At 39.9% G+C, this 23,241-nt stretch overlaps 1 protein-coding gene and 1 pseudogene across 1 annotated transcript in view; one reads left to right on the forward strand and one right to left on the reverse strand.

The window, feature by feature from the left end:
• The first annotated feature begins 277 nt into the window (after nucleotides 1-277).
• SLC15A1 (solute carrier family 15 member 1) overlaps nucleotides 278-23,241 on the forward strand; it is a 42,598-nt gene continuing 19,634 nt past the window's right edge. The window contains exons 1-9 of the mRNA XM_087726455.1: nucleotides 278-399; nucleotides 9,993-10,015; nucleotides 10,927-11,011; nucleotides 11,113-11,254; nucleotides 13,948-14,067; nucleotides 15,724-15,823; nucleotides 16,794-16,884; nucleotides 18,964-19,047; nucleotides 21,179-21,261. Of these exons, the coding sequence (XP_087582581.1) occupies nucleotides 396-399; nucleotides 9,993-10,015; nucleotides 10,927-11,011; nucleotides 11,113-11,254; nucleotides 13,948-14,067; nucleotides 15,724-15,823; nucleotides 16,794-16,884; nucleotides 18,964-19,047; nucleotides 21,179-21,261 (732 nt within the window). The 5' untranslated portion in view covers nucleotides 278-395. The remainder of the gene's footprint in view (nucleotides 400-9,992; nucleotides 10,016-10,926; nucleotides 11,012-11,112; nucleotides 11,255-13,947; nucleotides 14,068-15,723; nucleotides 15,824-16,793; nucleotides 16,885-18,963; nucleotides 19,048-21,178; nucleotides 21,262-23,241) is intronic.
• Nucleotides 5,001-5,573, reverse strand: LOC106552467 (small ribosomal subunit protein uS15 pseudogene; annotated as a pseudogene).

Below are 23,241 nucleotides of genomic sequence, written 5' to 3' on the forward strand. Positions count from 1 at the left end.
ACATATAAAGGCACAGGAGGGCCAAGGGATCAAAGCAGCGGTTTGCTTATCGATTGCATATTAACGATGTGCCAAATTAAGGAGCGGGGAAGTCGAGAGTCGGCCTTTCCCTCCCACTCCCTGCCCTACAAATTTCCTCTCGGAGCGATGGAGGAAAGCGGTTTGCCTCTTTCCTCTCGGGGTGTTTTTCGCTCTCGGGCGTGAGGGCGTGAGGCCCAGTTCCTCCCTGCCCGCCGCCTACCTCCTGCCCCGCTTGCTTGGCCAGGTAGGGGTAGGACTTGGAGTCCGGCCAAGGCAGAGGCTTTAAAGAAACCGACCTCCGTCGCCTCCGTCCCTTTCCACCTCAGCATCTGCCCCAAGTAGGACCGCCGAGAGCAGCACCAAGGGCGGCCCAAATGGGTACGTACGGGAAAGGAAAGGGGTTGGCGCAGCAGTGGCCGGACCCGAGGGTCACCGCGCGGGGCTCCCAAAGGAGCCAAGTCTCCCAGCCTCGACGAGCAGCCTGCCGGTTGCTTCCCTCGCTCAGGCGTCTCTCTCTCCCCCACCCCCGTTACTTCGCCGGGTCGGGAGGCGTCTCTTCGCGTTTAAGGCGCCTTGGGAGCACTTCTGCGCCCTTAGGCTGCAACTGCGCTCTATCCGCTTCTTTCGCGGGGAAGCCCCACAGAGAGTTACTTCTGAGGGAGAAAAACTGTGGGGGTTTTATTTTATTTTATTTATTGACGGTTCACCGGATCTGTTTTAACCCAAAGTTACCCCTCTCCCTCCGGAGAGGAGGTCCCGGGAGACAGGGGGGTATGTATGGTGGCTTGTATTCCCCGTAAAGCAGGCGCGCATAGGGCCAACCGTGGGCGGCGAAAAGGAAAAGGAAATCCCACCTTAAGAAAAGTCTGTGGAGATTCTCAGTCATCCAAATCGTGGTTGTCTCAAAGGTGCTTTTTAGTTTTGATTTTTTCCCCCCTCAAGACGAGGCAGGCGGACTTTCTGGTTTTTCTTTGAAGACGTTTCTCTTCTCACCCAAGAAGCTTCTTCAAGCTCTGAAGAAGCTTCTTGGATGAGAAGCGAAACGTCTTCAAAGAAAAACCAGAAAGTTCAGTTGCCAATTTGGGGCGGGGGGGGAGAGGGGGAAAGCGCCTGCTTAAGAAACGTCTCCTTCCCCGCAAATAAAGGGGGGGGGAAAGGTGGCTCCTTCTAAATTCCCCCCACCCCCCACGCGCGCTCAATTGGACTCCCCGCACAGTAACGGGGGCGCCCGCCAGCCCGCCGCGCAAAGGGAGCGAGACCGCAAAAGCGCTCGCAGCCGCCCAGGTGTTTCGAGGAGCGCAAAGGGCGGGGCGGGATTGGCCGGAGTGTTTATGGGCAACAGCCGGCAGCGAAGAGCTGGCCATCGGTGGAGAAGGGGACGGAGGGGAGAACAATACCGGTCCGTCGGCGGCCGTCGTTGCCGAGTCGAGAAACTCTTGTCGCCAAGCACGGGCGCGTTTGGACGAGGCGGGCTGCTGCTTCGACTTCCCTCCTGGCTCTCCACGCGGAGCTTCCCCAACCGCGTTGGTTCTTCTCGCCCGCGGCTGAGTTCGCTTGACCCACTTACCCGAGGTTCAGTCAGCCGGGGCTTCATTAATAATGAACCCCGGTTTGTTTTTTTTCCCCTGGGCGGGACGCATCGCAACCCGGGCCGTGAGGCTAAAAACTGGAGGCGGCGAGGCGCTGCTTAATCTGCGCGCCAGTTTCCTCGCTCCGTCGCCAGCCGAAACTCCGAGGCGGTCCTCTCCCGCCCTTTGGGGAGAGGCACGCGCTCCTGGTCAGCGGAGGGGCACCTGACCCTCGGGCCTGACAAGGGAGGGGAGGGACCTGGTCGGAGGAGGAAGGGGACTCTGAGGAGATAAACTGCAAAAGGTGAAGCGCTCTGGGGCTGCGCTTGGAACCCAGGAACTCGCCTCCAAAAGACTCTGTGGCTCCTTAAATGGGATGCTGCTTGGCGGAGCAGATAGATCCCATTTATACCAGGGAGTCCTCGACTTACGACCACGCTGGAGCCCAAAATGTATGCTGCTAAACGGCAAAATTTAAGGGAGCCTTTGCCCCATTTTACGACTTTTCCTGCCACATTTGTTAAGGGAATCACAGCAGTTGTTCAATTAGTATTAAGGTGGTTGTTGAAGGTTAAGGGGGTCGCCGAAGAAGAGCGTAATGCTGGGAAAGATTGAGGGCAAAAGAAGAAGGGGACGACAGAGAAGGAGGTGGCTATATCAGTAATGGTATTCTATTCTCTTCACTACTGGTTCGGTAGTGGGAGCACGCACCTCTGGGCATGCACAGACAGGGTGGGTGGGCAGAATCTCATGCCACCACTACAAGTTTGCCCAAACCAGTGCGAACCAGCAGCATACCACCTCTGGGCTGAATGGAGTAACCAAAACAGTAGGCATGAGCTTAAATGGACTCCAGAGGATGGTAGAGGACAGGAAGGCCTGGAGAAACATTGTCCATGGGGTAGCGATGGGTCAGACATGGCAACAACAACAACAAAGGTGACTGTTAAGGGAATCTGGCTTCCCTGTTGATTTTGCTTGTCAGAAAGTTGCAACTGAGACTGCAACCGTCATAAATGTGAGTCAGTTGTTGAGCATCCTCATGTAAATCACATATCCACAGAGATATTGCGATGGTCATAAGCATGAAAAACAGTTATAGGTCATTTTTTTTCAGTGCCATTGTAACTTTGAACTGTCACTAGGAGAGCTGTTGTAAATCGAGGACCACCTATATAAGCACTACTTTTCCTGAAGCTGCCAGAAGCTTCAGTATAATAATGCTTGTGTTGTTTATGGATATTGCTCCCCAGTAAGGACCGGACTATTGAACTGAGTTTCATAAGAGGACTTGGTGCAATTAGTTTAAATGCCTTTCTCTTGGTCTCGCTTACTAAGCAACTAGATAATAGAAGGTAGGAAGGGGTGTGTTTCAGCAACAAAGTTAGCTAATTGTTAGGCAGGCTTTTAAATGACACTCAGAGCATGTTTAAACCTTATCTTTAAATTTTCAGTGTACAGCCTGTACAGTGTCAAGATAAAACTGTGCCAAACTGACATCACGTTCGCTGAGAAAGCAATCAGCCTCTCCTAGCCTTTCCTAAGCCAATGTTCTGCGTTTGAGGAGTACCTAGCCACAAACTAACCAGAAAGCCTGCTTTAATGGAATCCATGATCAAGAAGCAAATGTCTAGTGTTAGAAAATTGGTGCTGTTCAGGTGAATTTGTTATAATTTTCATATGCCCCCTAAGCCACCAAAGGCGTTCTAATGGAACACTAGGTTCCAGAAACTAAAGCATCAGTGGTCACCAATTGGTGGTTTATGGACCACTGGTGGTCTGTGAGAAAAATGTGTTGTTCCCCAGAAACATTATTTTATATATATATGTGTGTGTGTGTGTGTGTGTGTGTGTGTGTGTGTGTGTGTGTATGTATGTATGTGTGTATATGTGTATATGTATATGTGTATGGATATATATATACACACACACACACAAAACTTAGATGTACACCACATTTACACAATACAATACGAACAGGAGCTTCCTGTTCTTTCTAATAGCAATTATTATTCGATACCGCTCACCTCATATTATTTCCCCTTCTGTTGTATTTCATTCGGATTTCACCATTCTTAACCCTCTTATTTTACTCATAACTATTATTTTTGAGTTTTGTTATATTCCTTCATTGATTCAAAATGTTTTACAGATGGCACCTGGCACCAACAAGGTTAGCTAAAATCTTAACAAACACTTCCCCAAAATGTTGGAAATGTGAATCAATACACCGAACATATTACCATTTATGGTGGACCTGTGAGGAGGCTAATTTTTTTTGGAAAAGGATCAAAAATTGGCTGGAGGCAATAACGGGGGTTAAAATAGAATGGAAACTTGAAGTTTTTTTATTAGGAGTAATGCCTGCGAAATACAAAAAAGAAATCCAGTATTTAATACTACATATAATTACGGCGGCAAGGATTGCCTTTGCCCAGAAATAAAAAAACAAATTAACTCCAAGCGAAGAAGCAAAGATGAAATAATAAGAAAGGTTATGGATTGTGCTGAAATGGGCAAACTAACTAAAGAAATCCAGGGAAAAGAAGAATCAGAATTCTACCAGTATGGGATAAATGGTATAGGTGGATGGAGGAAAGAAACAAGAATCAAAGAATTATTTACTTTTTTTATATTGCACTAAATACTATTTATCTTTTTAAAAATTTCATATTAGTGGTCCACGGGATTTAAAATTACGAATTTAGAGGTCTAAAAGGTTGATGACCCCTTAGGTAAACTGGCTAATTTTTATAACTTTGCTGTTTATTCATATTTGTACAAAGCTAGCTGAATCTGAATATCCTTAAAAAAGCTAGGGATGCTGAGAGTAATGCTTTCCTCTTTCTCCTTCCCCTGTACCTTCTCATTATAAAATGGATTTGGTAACTGAAGATTGATCCACCTGATTGATATGAGGTCAGGTTCAGTGTACCGTAATGGAGACCAATCACTATATCAAAAGTCCCAAATTTTTTGGAGTCTGCTATGGTTACAAGTCTTATATAGAAAAGAGATCTACCCTGGGTGTCACTGTTTTTTACATGTCAGCTTGTAAGTTAATGTACATATTGGGTTCCTTAAATTAATTTGCCTAAAATTCAGTGAAAAAAGTGTAAAGTGAGAGGTATTACATTCTCTTCCTCAAAAATCCTCTGGAACTATCTCCTGCCTTAATGTGGTTACTACTCCTGCCACCACCTGTTTTCCAGGGGAATTCTTTTATATAGCATCCTCCCTCTATGATCTCGTTATAGCTAGTCCTCAACTTACAATGGTTCATTTAGTGACCTAGGTTACAACGGCACTGAAAAAGTGACTTATAACCCTTTTTTATACTTATGATCATTACAGCATCCCCATAGTCACATGATCAAAATTCAGACGCTTGACAACTGACTCATGTTTATGATGGTTGCAGAAGCTTTTATTGAAATAGTAAACGTGTTAACTTATCCTTCCAATTTTAAATAAGAAATCAATGACATCACTCTGAAGTAGGCATAACACGAATACAAGATGGTTTAGATTCCCATGGTCGTAATAAGAATTTTTATGCAACCAGAGTAGAAGCCGTGAATGATTTGTACTACCAATTAGGTGGGAGTACTCTCTTGGTCTTGTAGTAACGAGCCAGCCTGTTCTCAATCAAAATAAGTCAGAATTTGGCATCTTCATCCTTACGATTCCTCTCAAGATGCTTGCGGACAGCAACTGCTTTCTTGATTAAGTGGTAAAGATCTTCTGGGAGATCAGGGGCAAGTCCCTTGGATTTAAGAATCCTCAGAATGTTTTTACTAGTCACAAAATGAACTTGGGCAACCCCATGCGAGTCCCTTAATATCACACCAATTTGGGAAGGTGTTGGGCCTTTCTTTGCCAACTTGTAAATCTGCTCTTTGACATCATCAGAAGTAAGTTTCAGCCATGTAGGCACGCTTCTCCTGTAAGGCAAGGCTGACTGGGTGCATGCATGCGACCCATGATGGCGCTGAAAAGCATGATGGTTGCAGTGTTCTGGGGTCAGGTGATCACCTTTTGCGACCTTCTGACAAGCAAATTCAATGGAGAAGCCAGATTCACTTAACAACCATGTTACTAACTGAACAACTGCAGTGATTCCCTTAACAACTATGGCAAGATTATAAAATGGAGCAAAATTCACTTAAATGTTTCGCTTAATAAATTTGGGCTCAGCTGTGGTGGTAAGTTGAGGACTACTTGTATGTGAGAGAAGAAAGCTTCATCCTGAATTCTGCAGTTCGGCTGTTCAAATCTCACCGGCTCAGGGTTGACTCAGCCTTCCATCCTTCTGAGGTGGGTAAAATGAGGACCTGGATTGTTGTTGGGGGCGATATGCTGACTCTGTAAACTGCTTAGAGAGGGCTGAAAGCCCTATGAAGCGGTATATAAGTCTAACTGCTATTGCTATTGCTATTGAATTACTTACTGGCAAATGAAAGGGAAATAAGTAACAGAAAGGAAATAAATTTTATAGCACTACCTTCTGGCTCTGTAGCACTGATGTGTTTGGCTAAGCACATTGGTCTGTCCTCCTCTTGTGCTAATGGGCAGGTAGACCAATCTCACAAGGGATGAGTAGAATCAAACTTTACTGCAAAAAAGATTCATATAAAATATGCAAGGGCTGAGTTTACAGAAAACACGTAAATAACTTAAACACACATAATGTTAAAATAAAAAATAATTGTATGGTATTTTTTTTTTATCAGAGGCTGACTAGACACCTCCCCTCTTTTCAGACACAGGCATACGTCTTCTTGCTCATTTTCACCTGCAGTCTTTTCAAGGACAAAGCCTTCTCCTCTGCAGCAGAAAGCAAATGGTTAGGTAGTCTATCTTGGTACATGACACAAGGCATATAACTGTCCCTTGTACAGATGCCAGTTGAGAACTCTGCCTGAGAGGAGATCTCTTTTGTCTGTCTGTCTATCTATATATCTATCTAGGGACAGACAGACAGACAGACAGACAGACAGAGATAGCGATAGATAGATAGATAGATAGATAGATAGATAGATAGATAGATAGATAGATAGATAGATAGAGATTGATTGATTAGAAATAAGGGCATATGTAAAGAAGAGTCCCAAAAGTCAAGAGGATACTGTAGTTGAGAGCTTATGATTGAATATAATAATAATAATAATAATAATAATAATAATAATAATAAACGTTGCCATTTTGTACACATCCCTAATGTTAAGTTGATGTGTATACAAAGGGTGTAGAACTTTGATTATGGGTTCAAGATTGTTACTATTTTTGAACCACCTTATGGCTACTTCATAATGTTTTCAGTTCTGGTGCCCAGTAAGAATTCATCATTCAGAACTTACTGTTTTTAATTTGTCAGCTCGTTGTTGTTCCCATTTGTGCTGAAATTATTCCCTTTACAAGTAAATTGATTTCAAATTTATGGCACCAGTTGAGAGCATCATACTTTACGAATCATGTACTGTACCTTCAGATATTAATACTTCCATTTATCAGAACAAAAGAAGCAATCAGATCAAAGAAAAAGCTTGAAAATTATAATAAAGTTGGAGATAAGCATTCACCTGAACAGTATCTTCTTTCCCCTTTTTGAAAAATACTAGATGGTTTTGTATTTCTAGTTTTTATTGGAAAGGAGGATGAGCTGGTTTAAAATTATAGATAACAAAAAGTTTTTGTCTCTTTACCATATGGTAATCACCATTGTGTTTGACCATTGACAGTGGCTTGCAAAAGTTGACCTTTTCATGTGCTGAAGGATGCACAGAACGGTATTTTTTTATTTTATTCAATTTCTATAGCTGCCCATCTCAAGCAAGTGAAATTATATATGGCAGCAGAGGAAAAAATGCCATCATGTATGTCAATATAGTCAGGAAACAGAGTCCTTCACATCCATGCCCAGGGACAAAGCAAAGTCTTCAAAGCCTTTTGAAAGGCCTACAGGGTTAAGTCATCCTCAACTCTGAAACAAAATGCTGTAGAGGATGGGCTAGAAGAGAAGGCACATATTCTATTCTCTGCCAGTCGAAATTCCTTGGCTGATGGGACTCTTCTCATGTCCGACCTGCCTGATAGAACTGGATGAGTAGAAACCACTAGGAAAAGATGGTCATTAAGTATTAGGATCCTAAGTCATGAAAGGCTTTAAAGGTGACAAACCAACACCTTGAATTGCACCAGGAAATACACAGGCAACAAGTGCATCTCATGTAATAATGGTATTACATGTGACAAATATTTGACACCATTTACTACCCATACAGATGCATTTTGCACAAATTAAAGTTTCTGAATCCTTTTCAAGGGCAGTCCCAGGTAGAATGCATTGCAGTAATCAAAACGAGATTACAAGGATGTGACTGACCATGAGTAAAGTCTCTGGTACAGGAATGGTGCAACTTGTGCACACCCTGAAAGTGTTCAAAGGCCTTCCTAGCAATGGCTGCCCAAAATGCTCTCCCAAAAGGAGCCATGAGTCCAGAAAGACTCCCAAATTACACACTGGGTTTGTCTGGGTCAGAACCATCCTATCCAGAACCAAAGAGGGGAGAACCTTGTCACCAAAGGTCCCAGATACCCAGAGCCATTCAGTCTTGCATGGGTTAAAGCCCACTGTACCCCATTCTGATCCCTACAGCTTCCAAGCACTGCCACATGATATCTACAGGGTAGTTCAGGTAGCCTGAGATGGAGATATAAAGCCGGGCATCAGTAGTACATTGATGATGCTTCACTCCAAACCACTGGATGACCTCACCCAGCAGAAGCCAAAAATGAATGAAAGCTGATTTTAGCAAATCTTTTGCAATGGGTGCCTCTACAGACTGTACAGACTCTACAGGCTTCTGATAATGATTTCTTGTGTTTGGAGCATAATGCAGGAGTGTGATGCTTAACAGTAGCTAACAGCACTATCAGTTTTTTCATGCATTGTGAACTTTGCTATTAGCATAACCACAAATAGGCCTGTAATAACTGTAGATATGCTTACCCCACAAATCAGTGTTCTAAAGTACAGAACCTTCTTGTACTTAGGTTTTATCTTCAAGATAGTGAAGCAGAGGGCAAAGGTGCTTAAGAAATGCTGACGTGCATTAAAAATCCCAACTTTTAAACATTCTGAAGTGATATATAATGTGATAATTTCTTGGGTCTGGCACTGTTCAGACTTCTAGAGAATTCAGTGAAAGAAGCAAAACAATGACTGTGACTCAATATTGGTGCTCTTTTTGTCTGTTCCATAATGTAGATAACAAGTTTGCATCTTCCATAGTCCCAGTTCTAGAGAGGATCTATACTTAAAGTGACATTGATAGAGAATATTCAACACAGATAAGAATCACACCATTTGTTCCCGCAGGATTAAATACATTTGTAGAATTATATGAATTCTTAACTAAGAATGAGCATGTCATAATCGCTGCTATAATATTGCATGGATTCAGATATGTCCTAAGATGTAAGGCTCATTAAGGTTGCTCAATTTGTTTCGCTTGCTAGAACAGGTCTTATTACAATATCTCACTTTTAATCTCGTCTCAGAAACACATTAGGGGAGAGGTCATACATCACAACAATCATACTTTAAATTCAGTTAATACAATTGAGCATGAGAGATGTTACATGGACCAAGATTAATAGTTGCTTTAGAATTATGCAGGCATTAGTCCTCCAGGAAAACAAAGCTCGTGGTAGCCAGAGATGTGCTGGAACATCTGCAAGCAGAGGTCTTCACTAAATTGGTGTTCCCCTATTATATTGTATAATTGTTTATCTATAACAGGTGGTAATTGAGAAGGGCTAATATAAGAAATCCCTAGCGCCACATAACGGAGTGAGCTCCCGTTACTTGTCCCTGTTTCTGCCAACCTAGCAGTTCGGAAGCCTGTAAAAATGCAAGTAGAAAAATAGGAAGCACATTTGGTGGGAAGGTAACAGCATTCCGTGCACCGTCAGCATTTAGTCATGCCGGCCACATGACCATGGAGATGTCTTTGGACAGCGCTGGCTCTTCGGCTTTGAAATAGAGATGAGCACCAGCCCCTCGGGAATGACTAGCACATGTGTGAGGGGAACCTTTACCTTTAATATAAATAAAGAAATCTGCATCTTCTAATCTAAGAGTAGGCTTTTTTTCAAATCTGCAGTTTGGAAATGTAACTAAAGTATGATTATCTTTCAGTTTTTCCATAGATCTTTCACGTTACAGTATTCCTATTTAAATTTATATTTTATAGATATGTAATAGAGGATCAACTTTAAATATTGCTGGTGTAATGCCAGTAATACAAAAATATAGCTAAAATTGCATCCTCTCAGTAAGAAATGATTGTACCGTTGCACTGTACTGACTAATATTTTTCCTTTTTGTTTTCCACACAGAGGAAGGTAAAGGAAAACATAGGGTAAGTCTCCATGCTGAAAATATGGAAGCTTTGTTCTTAGCGGACCACTACTCTTTTTCTTCATTTTTCTAAGAACACATTTGCTCTCTATGATCTCTGATAGCTTCTAATGCAAAATTCAGGGCTGATTTTGGTCTTTGCCTATAAAGTTATGTTAGCCTAATCTCTTTGAATGTAGCCTTTACAGCAGATATGGTATTCAGCAGGTTCTGACCAGTTCTGGAGAACCAGTAGAGGAAATTTTGAGTAGTTCGGAGAACCATTAAATGCCACCTCTGACTGGCCCCACCAGTTCTCTGTTCTATTCTCTGCTCCTGAGTCCCGCTTATCAGGAAGGAATGGGGATTTTGTAGTATATGTATTGACTTGTTTTATTAGTAATTTGAAAAGTAAAAGAGAGATATTACATTAAAGTGTTACAAATCTTTTTCTGATTAACTTATTATCGTTAGTCTATAGTTAAACTACATGTTTGAATTTCAATTAAATCTAGCAAAAATTATATTCTCTAATCATAATATGTAGCCAATAGATGAACTAGGATTTATTAGGGGGTTTAATGGTGTTAGTGAATTTATCTAATGAATTTGTTTGTAGTGCTTAGCTATCCTGTCAGAGGCTGGACATCCGCATACAGTATATTCCAATAATGATGAAACATTATCCACTCATTTCTATTTTCTTCAACCCCTCCATTTTAATTTATAGTACAGTTACAGTGCGATGCTACCCAGTGGCTCCTGAATCTTTGCTATGTCTAGGCCAAATGTACTCAGAGAGGGAGCAGTTTATAAATATTGTGTAGTTTCGGAACTATTTTTCCTTGAAGCATATTAGTAAACGTAGTAAAACAGTTATATAGTTTTATAAACATTGCTGTTAATTTTGTTATTGTTTTTGTCTTATCTAAGGCTGGCTGCTTTGGCTACCCACTTAGTATTTTCTTCATAGTCATCAATGAATTCTGTGAAAGATTCTCCTACTATGGAATGCGAGGTGATTTTCAAAAATTTATATTCTAAGTTGGAATTGCTATTGATGCACTTGCTCACTGATTTTCCCATTAACTCATCTTATTATTTTCTTCTATTTTATAGCTGTGCTTGTCCTCTATTTCAAGTTTTTTCTCCACTGGGATGATAATCTGTCTACTGCTATTTACCACACATTTGTTGCTCTCTGCTATCTAACGCCTATCCTTGGAGCACTCGTAGCTGACTCCTGGCTGGGAAAGTTCAAGTGAGTGTATATCAGTGGGAAAGCATACTTAGGAGATTCAATTTTTTTCCCTGGGGCATTTGAAAGTGGGATTTATTTCCTTAATTCAGAATTGGATCAAATTACTGCAGATTTCGTTAATCAATCAATATATAATCCAGGATCCTGTATGAAAGCTAAGAAGCTTGACTTAAGTAGAGAAATGCATATTTTCTTTCAGGCATAATGTGTGCTCGGTGTACTATATGCTGGTCTTGTATTCGGGTCTTTTTCCATGTAAGATTGAGATTACTCGCAGAAGCACAAAGTCACAAAGTCGAAAACACCAGCCTGAAGATGGCGAGTGGGACCTCACTGAAACGTTGCCAAGACAATCTCAATCTTACACGGGAAAAGACCTGAATACAACAAGACCAGCATACCTACACTCATGAAAATCTACGAAAACACACACACACACATACATACATTCTGCTTCTGTCATATTAAAATTATAATTCAGTATTTTGAGAAATGGGGGGGAGGCACATCCATGGCTTGTAGGCCCTTGTTTACACACCTTTAATTTAATACTTAATTTTTCAATTCCTATCCAGTGAATAAGCGACAGACACAGTGGCTCAGTGGCTAAGATGCTGAGCTTGTTGATCAGAAAGGTCGGCAGTTCACCGGTTTGAATACCTAGTAATGGAGTGAGCTCCCGTTACTTGTCACAGCTTCTGCCAACCTAGCAGTTCGAAAGCATGTAAAAATGCAAGTAGAAAAAATAGGAACCACCTTTGGTGGGAAGGTAACAGTGTTCTGTGCACCTTCGGCATCTAGTCATGCTGGCCACATGACCATGGAGATGTCTTCGGACAGCGCTGGCTCTTCAGCTTTGAAATGGAGATGAACACTGCCCCCTAGAGTCAGGAACGAGTAGTATGTATGTGTGAGGGGAACCTTTACCTTTACCTATCCAGTGAATAATATAATTTTCCTCTTTAAAAGATTATGTCTTTGTAGTTTTCTGGCTTCTAAGGGGAAAGTTGACTTCCACCATATACAGTGCACACTTCTGGCTGTCTCTTAAGTCAAACACAATTGGTCCCAGAATTGCACTGCCACTTCAGAAGGCAGTTGCATAAACACAAGAAAAAGCAGGTATTTCAAAAGGTTGCAGACAGGTATAATAGTCCCTATATACATACCCTCATATTTTTCCCTTCAAATAGCAGAAACTGCTGCCCTAATCCAGGTGCACTGCTGGTGGAATACCTATCACTTTTTGCTTCTACAAAAGCCATTGATTGATCAAGTCAGTGTCAATGTAGACACCACATAAACAGATTTTTCTATGACAATCTGTGCCCAAGGTGGAAGAAAAAGATTGCAATGCCTAGGAAACATGCAACATTTTTATATTGCCACAAATCTTAAATTCCAGCTCACACTTCATTTTAGTTAAAAAATTCAGCTAAGCTATCCTGGTCAGAGAAAAGTTTTATTAAAGAAAATTACAAAATTATGTCAGAGGTAATTTACATGTAAGACCTTGTTAATTATTATGAGTATCAAGTAGGTTAATCACATCAATTAAAGAGATGCTTTGATTTAATGTTGCCATTCGCTGTTTGTTTCTGTTTCCTATCAGGGTATCACCTGGAAGTTATTCCCCACTGTTGTTCTGGGAATACTAGTTTCATGGGAAATCAGAGATTACAGATATGATATTTTATATCTTTATTACTGTAACAATGAAAAACTCAGTAGATTTCCCGTATCTATTTTCCACTGTGGTTACTAACAGGAAATATATACATTCATTGATGGAGGAAGAACAGATATTTTTTTCTCAAAAAGCACAACTGAACTTGTCAATTTAGAATCTAATCAAACATGCAAAGATACACAATAAATGAACAAATGATCTCATGCTATGTAAATTTGATGTTTTCTACTTTAATAAAGTGTTTTATTGTAAATTTATAAATTACATACAAAACAAATATAGTAAAGACTTTTGACTTCTAGATAATTATTTTAAACACCAGTTGTACATGATAATACTTTCTTAAAAGTGGACTTGCTGTTTAACATTCCTAAAATTATTTGTACAGAAGATTGTTGAGTACAGCAGATATACTGTACCTAGAAAACAGAAAATAAGGTTTTTCAGAAGGCTTCTTCATTGCGTATATTAATACATGAGGTTTAAGCCACATTTATATGAAAATTTAATACAGTAATGGGTGTGCATAAACAGATACTGTGTATGTGAAAGTGTGTGTTTCTGTGTGTGAATACACTCTGCAAACAGGATTAATTTCAAAGGCACCCAGTTTCAATTGATTTTTTTTTGCTCATTTTTCTACACTTAGAATTTAATTTGAAAGACAATAGCAAACCATATATTATTGCCAAGAAAATTATATAATCATGTCCCTAAAGTCCCCAGGAGATATATTCTGTTTGACAGTCTTACCTTTTTACTATTTTTTTCACTCCATTATCCATATTTGACATTTCCTCCTAAGGAGCTGCTAATACTGACAACCCTAATAGAAAAACTATCAAATACGGAATAGCATTCAGTAATATTTACATATGTGCAATTGAGTATGCTCTTTTTTATTATTCCACACTATTAAACTGAGTGAACCAATGTTGTATTTAAAAAAGAGTGAGAGAGACATCATTAAAAATGCATCTTCTGTCTGCGCCCTTCATTACAGGACCATTATTTCCTTGTCCATTGTGTACACAGTTGGGCAAGCTGTCTTGTCGATAAGTTCCATAAATGACTTGATGGATGGAAATCACGATGGTGTTCCAGATGACATTAACATTCCCATGTAAGTTGCACTTATCTTTATCTTCTACATGAACACATATTGGGACCTATTAGGCATTCAGTGTACCACAAATCTGTTTACTGTTAGCTTAATTATTGTAGCCTTGGTTCCTCCCTTTCTATCATCCTATGACCCTGTCATGTGGCAAAGTCCAAGGAGCGTATTTCTGATATAGCAACAAATTGCAGATCTGCTTTTGTGGACAAAGTGCTTCTATTACTGTCTTTTGATTGTGCTGTGAAAACCATTTGCAAGAGTTTGGTTTTTCAAAATGTAAACTTTGTCAGCTTGCACCCTCCATTTTCAAAGAAAATTACCAATTTTATAGCACGTTGTTAAAGATTAATTGTTAGATACAAGCTAATTTTTTAGAGAACAGCAACAAAGATGATTATGAGACCGGAGGCTAAAACATATGAAGAATGGTTGTATGTCTAGTTTAATGAAAAGAAGGACTAGGGGAGACATGATAGCAGTGTTCCAATATCTCAGGGACTGAGATAGAAGAGGGAGTCAAGCTATTCTCCAATGCACCTGAAGGTAGAACAAGAAGCAATGGGTGGAAACTAATCAAGGAGAGAAGCAACTTAGAACTAAGGAGAAATTTCCTGACAGTTAGAACAATTAATCAGTGGAACAACTTGCCTCCAGAAGTTGTAAATGCTCCAACCCTGGAAGTTTTTAAAAAGATGTTGGGTAACCATTTGTCTGAAGTGGTGTAAGGTTTGCTGCCTAGGCAGGGGGTTGGACTAGAAGACCTCCAAGGTCCCTTACAACTCTGTTATCCTATCCTATCCTATCCTATCCTTGCCCTTCAACATTACTACATAGGAAATAATCCTCTCTCTGCCCAATACTAATGGCTAGATTAGATGCTTGTCCATTATAAAATTAATCTTTCAAAAATATACTTTATAATAGTAATCAATGTGTACAGGGGACAGGAAAACTAAATGGTTCACAGAAACAACAAGGAAGAGTTTTGGATGAACATTTTGCATGTTTACAGATTATTTCCAGAAAATTCTCTATATCCAGAAATACTTTTGTAATATTGCATTCCTTTTAACTTTTGTCTAGCATAGTAGTGTGCATGTCAGTTTTCATTCTTGATCTATACTCTTATTTATGTCTTCATTAATTTCCTACGGATGCATATTTCCCATGCAGATGTTCCCAGGTCAGGGGTTTTCTTTCTTTATATGCTGGCGGGCTTCAGTTTAATGAGCTCATCTTAGTATTTATTGTTGTCATGGTTGGTTTTGAGTTTATGCGTCATGTACATATAATTTGGATCTGAAATGTATTGCAATTATCACCATTATGATGGTAAGCTCAGCTTAAATCTATACCATATTAAAATATGCTTTGGATAGGATATTAACCAACATGTATTTGTTTTGTAATGTATTTTTTAATTCCAGTTTTCCAAATCCTATTTTCACAGTGGGTCACCTTCAGGGCGGCTAGATATATTTTGTGCTGTGATCCCTTTGGGATTTTCAGAGATTCTATTATATGCCTCAACTGTTTGCATGTAGCCCATTAGCAAGTATATCTCAATGTTCAAAGTAAAATATAGATAGAAAAATACATGCGAAAAGACCAGGGTGCTTTTTACATGACTCACCTATTATGGTTAATCTGTTGTTGCAGAGCCTTCTCTATGATCGGTTTGGTCCTTATTGCTCTGGGAACTGGTGGGATCAAACCATGTGTTGCAGCCTTTGGGGGAGATCAGTTTGAAGAAGACCAGGTATCAATTTTATTTCATTACTTACAAATATTGTAAACTATCATGCTTTGGTTTAATTCTTGGTTGTATGACAGTATTGTTGCCATATTGGACCATAAGGAAGCAAATAGAGGATCAAGAAATGGGGCTACACATGGATTTCATTTGAATTGTATGTGTGCGTGGCACTATGGAGATTTCTGACATTCTATTTACAATATGCAACAAGATTCAATGGAAGTATAGCAGATCTTCATAATATTTCAGATTTCATATCAACTTCTGTCTAGAATACCTGAAAAGCTCGTTCTTTGCCTTTTTTCTCTCCTGCTTCACCATGTAGCTTATATTTTTCCAGTACTGTACAGTATCTTTGCCACAGCTACAGTTTGGCTGAGATTTCCTTAGCCAAACTTATACTTAGCAACTTTTTCCTGAGGAACAAATGTAGTCATTGGAGTCCCAGTAATCGTCTGCTATTTAACTTATTTCCGTGTAGATTAAAAAAATGCAGGTAGTCGTCCTTGACATGACAATTCAAGATCAGAATTTCCATTGCCAAGAAAAGCAGTGAATCATTGCAGTTAAGTGAATCAAACAGTCATTAAGCAAATCCACTTTCCCCACTGATTTTGCTTGTCAGAAGCAGTGAGAAGGTCTCAAATGACTATCGTATGACTCCAGGACACTGCAACCAATGAAAATACATGCCAGTTGCCAAGCATTAAAATGTTGGTCATGTGACTGCGAAACTGCTGCTACAGTCATAAGTGCAAGTACCAATCATAAGTCATTTTTTAGGGCCTTTGTAACTTTGAACATTGCTAAATGAATAGTTATAAGGACTACCTGTAAACATTATTTTATGAAACCTTTAAAAGCAATATGATAAATGATTTTGCAAAACATATTTATTTATAGACACCCTACACTTTTATATTAGAAGAATGTCAAATACTAATTGATAATGGGGTTCTTTTTTGTATTTCAGGAAAAACAAAGAAGCAGGTTCTTCTCTATATTTTATCTTTCTATTAATGCTGGAAGCCTTCTTTCTACTATCATCACCCCACTACTTAGAGGTAATTTTTTTTACATCAGATTGATAAATTTGTCTTGATATAAGCATGGGTTTGCTAAACACACAAATATAAGGGTAGCCATTTATGAGGGGTCTGTTTTGGTCTGTGCTTGTGATTAAACCAGTATGCTTCTAATTACAAGCAACCTGTGATTGTTTTAATCTTTTGTTATCTACTCTTGAAGTGACAAAATTAGTAGACAGTGACAAAATTAGTGGACCAGTGAAATGCTATAGATACCATTTATTTGGACTTCAATAAGGCATTTGATAAAGTAGACTATAACTTACTACTTAACAAGATACAAAAATGTGGGTTAGACAACATCACTACAGGATGGATTTGTAACTGGCAGACAAATTGCATTTAATATGCAAGCCTTATTAGAACTGCATCTACATGGAGTGAAGTGTGCAGGGGTTACCCCAAGGCTCTGTCTTAGGCTCAGTACTCCTCAATATCTTCATCAATGGTTTAGATGAGGGGATAGAAGGGAACTCATCAAATTTGCAGACAACAGCAAGCTGACCGGAATAGCCAATACTCCAGAAGATAGACTCAAGATACAGAAGGATCTTTACAGACTTGAACACTGGGCCCTATCTAACAAAATGAAATTCAATGGCGAGAAAAGTAAAGTTCTGCATTTAGGCAAAAAAACCCAAATGCATAGGTAGATGGAACCTGGCTCAATAGTAGTAACTGCAAGAAGAACCTTGGAGTTTTATGAACAACCACTTAAATATGAGCCATTTTATAAAGCCATGGTAAGATCACACTTGGAATATTTAATCCAGTTTTGGTTGCCATTTTTTAAAAAGATGTTGAGACTCTAGAGTCTCTAGATGATTGGGGGACTGTAGGCTAAAACATATGAAGAACTTTTGTAAGCATTGGGTTTGTCTAGTTTAATTAAGAGAAGACTAGAAGATTAGAGGTAATATGATAGCAATTTTCCAATATCTGAGGAGCCGACACAAAGAAGAGGGCAGGACAAGAAGCAATGGGTGGAAATTAATCAAGAAGTGAAGCAACCTAGATTAACAAATTTCCTGAAGTGAAAACAATTGATCAGTAGAACAACTTGCCTCCAGAAGTTGTGGGGGCTCTAACACTGGAGATTTTTAGAAGGAGATTGGACAACTATTTGTCTGAAGTGGTATAGGTCTCCTACTTGAGCAGAGGGGTGGACTAGAAGATCTCCAAGGTCCCTTCCAATTCTGTTATTCTGAAATCCCAGCAAGTGAAACATAAATAGCCATTTTCTTTCCCTATTGTTTCTGACACAGGTCAAATGTCCTTTCTGATTTATATAATAATTTGATTTATATAATAATTTGATTTATATAATAATTTGATTTATACTGTAAGAATTTGATTTATACTGTAAGAATTTGATTTATACTGTAAGAATTTGATTTATACTGTAAGAATTTGATTTATACTGTAAGAATTTGATTTATACTGTAAGAATTTGATTTGTTATAAGAATTTGATTTATATTGTAAGAATGTGATTTATATAACAATCCTGTTTGGAATCCAAGCCACAGACTTTAGTAATAGTGGGAACATTATTAATAACAACAATTAAATTGGTTTATATAAGTCAGAATACAAATGTCCTTGCTATAAAAGCTCTGTGTGTGTGTGTGTGTGTGTACTGTATATGTGTGCATATATCTATGTCTCTGCCTCTATCTCCATCATCTCTATCGCTATCTCTCCAGGTAGATCTGCCGAGAAGAAACAAATGAATATGGAATTATTTTCCCCAGGGTGGGAAGACACAGCAGGAGGGGAACAGTCCAAAGTCCACCGTACAGACTAAATATATTTTCTATATAGAGAGGATTTTCTTAGAATAGCTTAGTATCAAGAAAGCCTGACATAGGACAGTAGAACAGTTGAAGAATGTGCTACAGATATGCCCTAAGAAGTCAATGAATTATTACAAGCTGCCTATATTTCCAAATGGGACTCCCATATATAAACGTTTGTTCACATATAACATGTAATTTACGGCCACTGTTGCAGAAAAACCACAACTTATGCCTCCCACTTATTTTTTTTTGTACAGGAGTGGAATGTGGAGTTCATGACAAACAACAATGTTATCCTCTGGCATTTGGCGTTCCTGCTGTCCTAATGGCTGTTGCACTGTGTAAGTACAGACATTTAATCAGATGTCCTGCTTTTTTCGTGACCCGTCAAAACCGCGGTCAACAAAAGTGCGCTCGGCGAAAGCGCGTATGTGACGTCATCACAGCGCGACGAAAAAAAATAAAAATTGAAATAAAAATAAAATTAAAGCAAGCCGATTCACATAAAGGTAAGGGTTAGGTTTAGGGTTAGGGTTAGGTTAAGGGTTAGGGTTAGGTTTAGGGTTACGTTAAGTACGTTTAGCGTTAGGTTAAGGGTTAGTGTTAGGTTTAGCGTTAGGTTAAGGGTTAGGTTTAGGGTTAGGTTTAAGGTTAGGTTAAGGGTTAGGTTTAGGGTTAGGTTTAGGGTTAGGTTTGGGGGGGGTTAGGGTAAGGTTTTCGCTTTAATTTTACATTTACCGATCACAGCGCGATGTTTTCGTCGCGCTGTGATGACGTCACATACGCGCTTTCATCGAGCGCACTTTTGTCTACCGCGGTTTTGTGGTGGAACCGCTTTTTTTACTCCCATATGATTAATTTTGTTACAGTAATATAATTTTACAGATAGTTCTCAACTTAGGACCATTTCTCTATTCTCAGAAAAGATGACTTACGACTGGTGCTTGAGCTTACAACCTTGTACACCAGTGACATGCAGTCAGGGGAGGCAGGGGAGGCACAGCCTCATTACTGTCAATCATGAAAAGGAAAAACAATGTAAACAGGAAAAGGCGAGTGCTAGCTGTTTCCACACCGTGAATGACTGTCTGTTTAAAAAAGCCTCTAAAAAAGCGCCCTCTACTATGTGGCAGGAGAACTGCATGCCTCATCTAGTCTAACTTTTTAGGCACTTGAGCAGAGTTAAGCGAGGGTTAAAAGCTTAAAAAATCCCGAGGTAGTTGAGGCACGCAGTTCTCCTGCCTCATAGTAGAGGGCGCATTTTTTAGAGGCTTCAACTCTGTCATTCTGTTTAAAGCTGCAGCGTCACGCTCACTCTTCCTCCTCTCTTTCTCCGTTTCTGATGCCCCCACCCCCACCCCACGCTCCCTCTTTTCCTTCAAATTTCCTTTTTTTCTTTTTTCCTTAATAAATGCAATGCTCAGTAATTCTCTCCTCTCCTGCGACACCCCACTGACTAAAGCACTTTCTTTCGCCCTCCTGTGCTCGCAGCAGAGCTCAGGTGGGCTGCCCCGAGCTCAGGCGGGCTAAAGAAAGTGACTTTCTTTCACCTGCTTGTGCTCGCAGCAGAGCTCAGGTGGGCTGCTGCGAGCTCAGGCGGGCGAAAGAAAGTGCTTTAGTCAGTGGGGTGTCAGGGGAGAGGACTGCCTCACCAGCCATAAACCTCACCGCACGTCACTGTTGTACACACACCCCACAGTCATGTGATTACAATTTGGGCACTTGGCGATTTGTTTGGGTTTATGATGGTTGCAGTGGATTGAAGTCATGTGATCATGAATTGCAATCTTCCCAGGCAGTTTCTTAGAAGCAAAGCCAACTGGGGAAGCTGGATTTGCTTAACAACTATGTGAGGTGGCCGCAGTGGTTAAATGCAGTACTGCAGGCTACTTCAGCTGACTGCAGTTCTGCAGTTTGGCTGTTCAAATCTCACCGGCTCAGGGTTGACTCAGCCTTCCATCCTTCCGAGGTGGGTAAAATGAGGACCCAGATTGTTGTTGGGGGCAATATGCTGACTCTGTAAACCGCTTAGAGAGGGCTGAAAGCCCTATGAAGCGGTATATAAGTCTAACTGCTATTGCTATTGCTGTTGATTTGTTTATTGTCCATGGTAAAAATGGTCATAAAGTCAGGTCAGCCATAAAAAGACTCACCGAATGACTGCACTGCTTAGCGACCAAAATTTCAGTTCCAATTGTGGTCACAACTACCTGTAATGTGCTGTGGTTCATTACGACAGTTTCCCGACTATATTGATCAATTATGGATTGTGCATGAGAGATAATTTTCAGAAGAATAATAGACTGTCAGAAAATACATACGTAGATCTTAAATTTAATAGCAGATTCCCCCTTTCCTTACTTATTTAATACTAGTTCTTAAACTATAAACTGATTTTCTACCCACCCACCCACCCTTGTTGAAATATAAACACTTTCTCAAACTTTGCTATCTCTTGGTTTCTCTCTGCAGTTGTGTTCATAGCCGGAAGCAAAATGTACAAGAAAGTGAAACCGCAAGGCAACATCATGGTCCAAGTCGGTAAATGCATTTCGGTAAGCAATCTATAATGCAAGACTAACATTTTCAAGGGCAGTTTATTTTCTTGAACTTGACATTGAAATAAATCTGTATTCAGTGACTTTCTTATTAATTGTCTCGGGTTTCCCTTTTTTCTGAACTCTATAAAAACCCTTCATTTGAATAGCAGTTCTAGTTCCTTACCTAGAATTATTGCAGTTTGGGATTTAGCTGTAGACTGATGGTTTGCTGGTCAGAAATATTCCTCTTCCTGATTCTTGCCTAAAATGTTTTTCATGATCTCCGAAGCCTAATCTGCATTTATGAAGGAGCCGAGGTGGCGCAGTGGTTAGGGTGCAGTACTGCAGGCCACTTTAGCTGACTGTGATCTGCAGTTCAGCGGTTCAAATCTCACCGGCTCAAGGTCAACTGAGCCTTCCATCCTTCCAAGGTGGGTGAAATGAGGACCCGGACTGTGGGGGCAAGTTGCTGACTCAATTTGCTAAAAAATTTGTAAACTGCTTAGAGAGGGCTGAAAGCCCTATGAAGCAGTATATAAGTCTAATAAATAAATAAATAAATGAAGGCAGAGTTGTCAATTAGGAGAAAAAGTGTAAAAAGCTTTCTGGCAGGCCTCTTTTTCCAAGGGTTCTTAGGTAAATATAGTAATAGCAATAGCACTTACACTTATATACCACTTCACAATCCTTTACAGTCCTCCCTAAGTGATTTACAAAGTCAGCATATTGCCCCCAACAATTTGGGTCCTCATTTTACTTACTTCGGAAGGATGGAAGGTTGAGTCAACCTTGAGCCGGTTAGGATCAAACTTCTGGCTGTGGGCAGAGTTATCCAGCAATACTGCATTCTAACCATGGCGCCACCATGGCTCTTACAATTATGCAATTGATCTGCATATTTAATTATAATATGCAGATCAAACCTCCTTATGCTCCATATGAAGAATTCTTGGCTCTTCTTCCTATAATTCATCTCCAGGAAAAATAAACATGAAGGTAGTTTAGTTCTTCCTATCTAAAGCCAAAATTACAGAAGTTGACAAACTGAAATCCAAGAAGAAAAGACTGTGCCTTGGGTAGCAAAGCCAGAACAAAATTTGTCCCTACCTTGTTCAACCAATTAAGCCAAATGTTTCCATGCAAAAAGTATTGGGGGCAGGGGGAAAGAAATATATGCAGAATTTTTTAAAAATGTGTAGGAAGCCTAGTCAAACCAGTTATTACCTGGTTAATTTTTTTTTAGCTTTAAGTATTTTAAAGGCTGCATGTTGCCTTCCTGCTTGGATATTAGATGCTACTCTTGCTCTTTTTCCTTTTTCCCTTTTATTGTTTCTTGAGGACTATATTTATTTTTTCCGGAAAATGGAGAATAAATGAATGTTAATATCACTGGGAGAACTCCTGCTAAATATTCCAGAAAATCAGCAGCTATCCACTGACTGATTTCTTTGTCCTAAAGACATTATGGGAATATGGTTAAGGTGCAGACTAGTTATGCCATAGTATTAAAAAGTTTAATGGGAAAAGTATTTTTGGAAAACAGTATCTGAACACCATCTGGGATCAATATGCCCGCTTATTTGGGGTCACTACTATGCTGTGCAAAAATTTGACACAGTTGCCTAATAAAAAGAAGGAAGTTTTATATTCTGAATAAAGCATCTATTACAAACTTAGCAACTTTAAGACATGTGGCCTTTAACTCCCAGAATTCCCTAGCCAGCATGAATTGAACTCTGCACATCTTAAAGGTGCTGAGGTTGAGAAACACTGATTTATTGAATCAGTTTTTAAATAACTCTTTGGGTTCCTTAAATTTATCTTCTTGCTGGAAGTTTTTGTCCCATTTCAGTGGTGGGATTCAACCAGTCCACACTGGTTCAAACGAACCAGTTGTTAAATTACACACACACACACACCACTATTAAAGTGGATCCTGGACGCTGCGCTGCAATGGAGAAATGGGCAATGGAGCGGCCAGCGCGAGGGAAGGAG

This window comes from Thamnophis sirtalis, unplaced genomic scaffold, assembly GCF_051295495.1.
Source record: "Thamnophis sirtalis isolate CommonGarterSnake01/CBP01778 unplaced genomic scaffold, rThaSir2_p1.2 scaffold_12, whole genome shotgun sequence".
Lineage (NCBI taxonomy): Eukaryota > Metazoa > Chordata > Lepidosauria > Squamata > Natricidae > Thamnophis > Thamnophis sirtalis.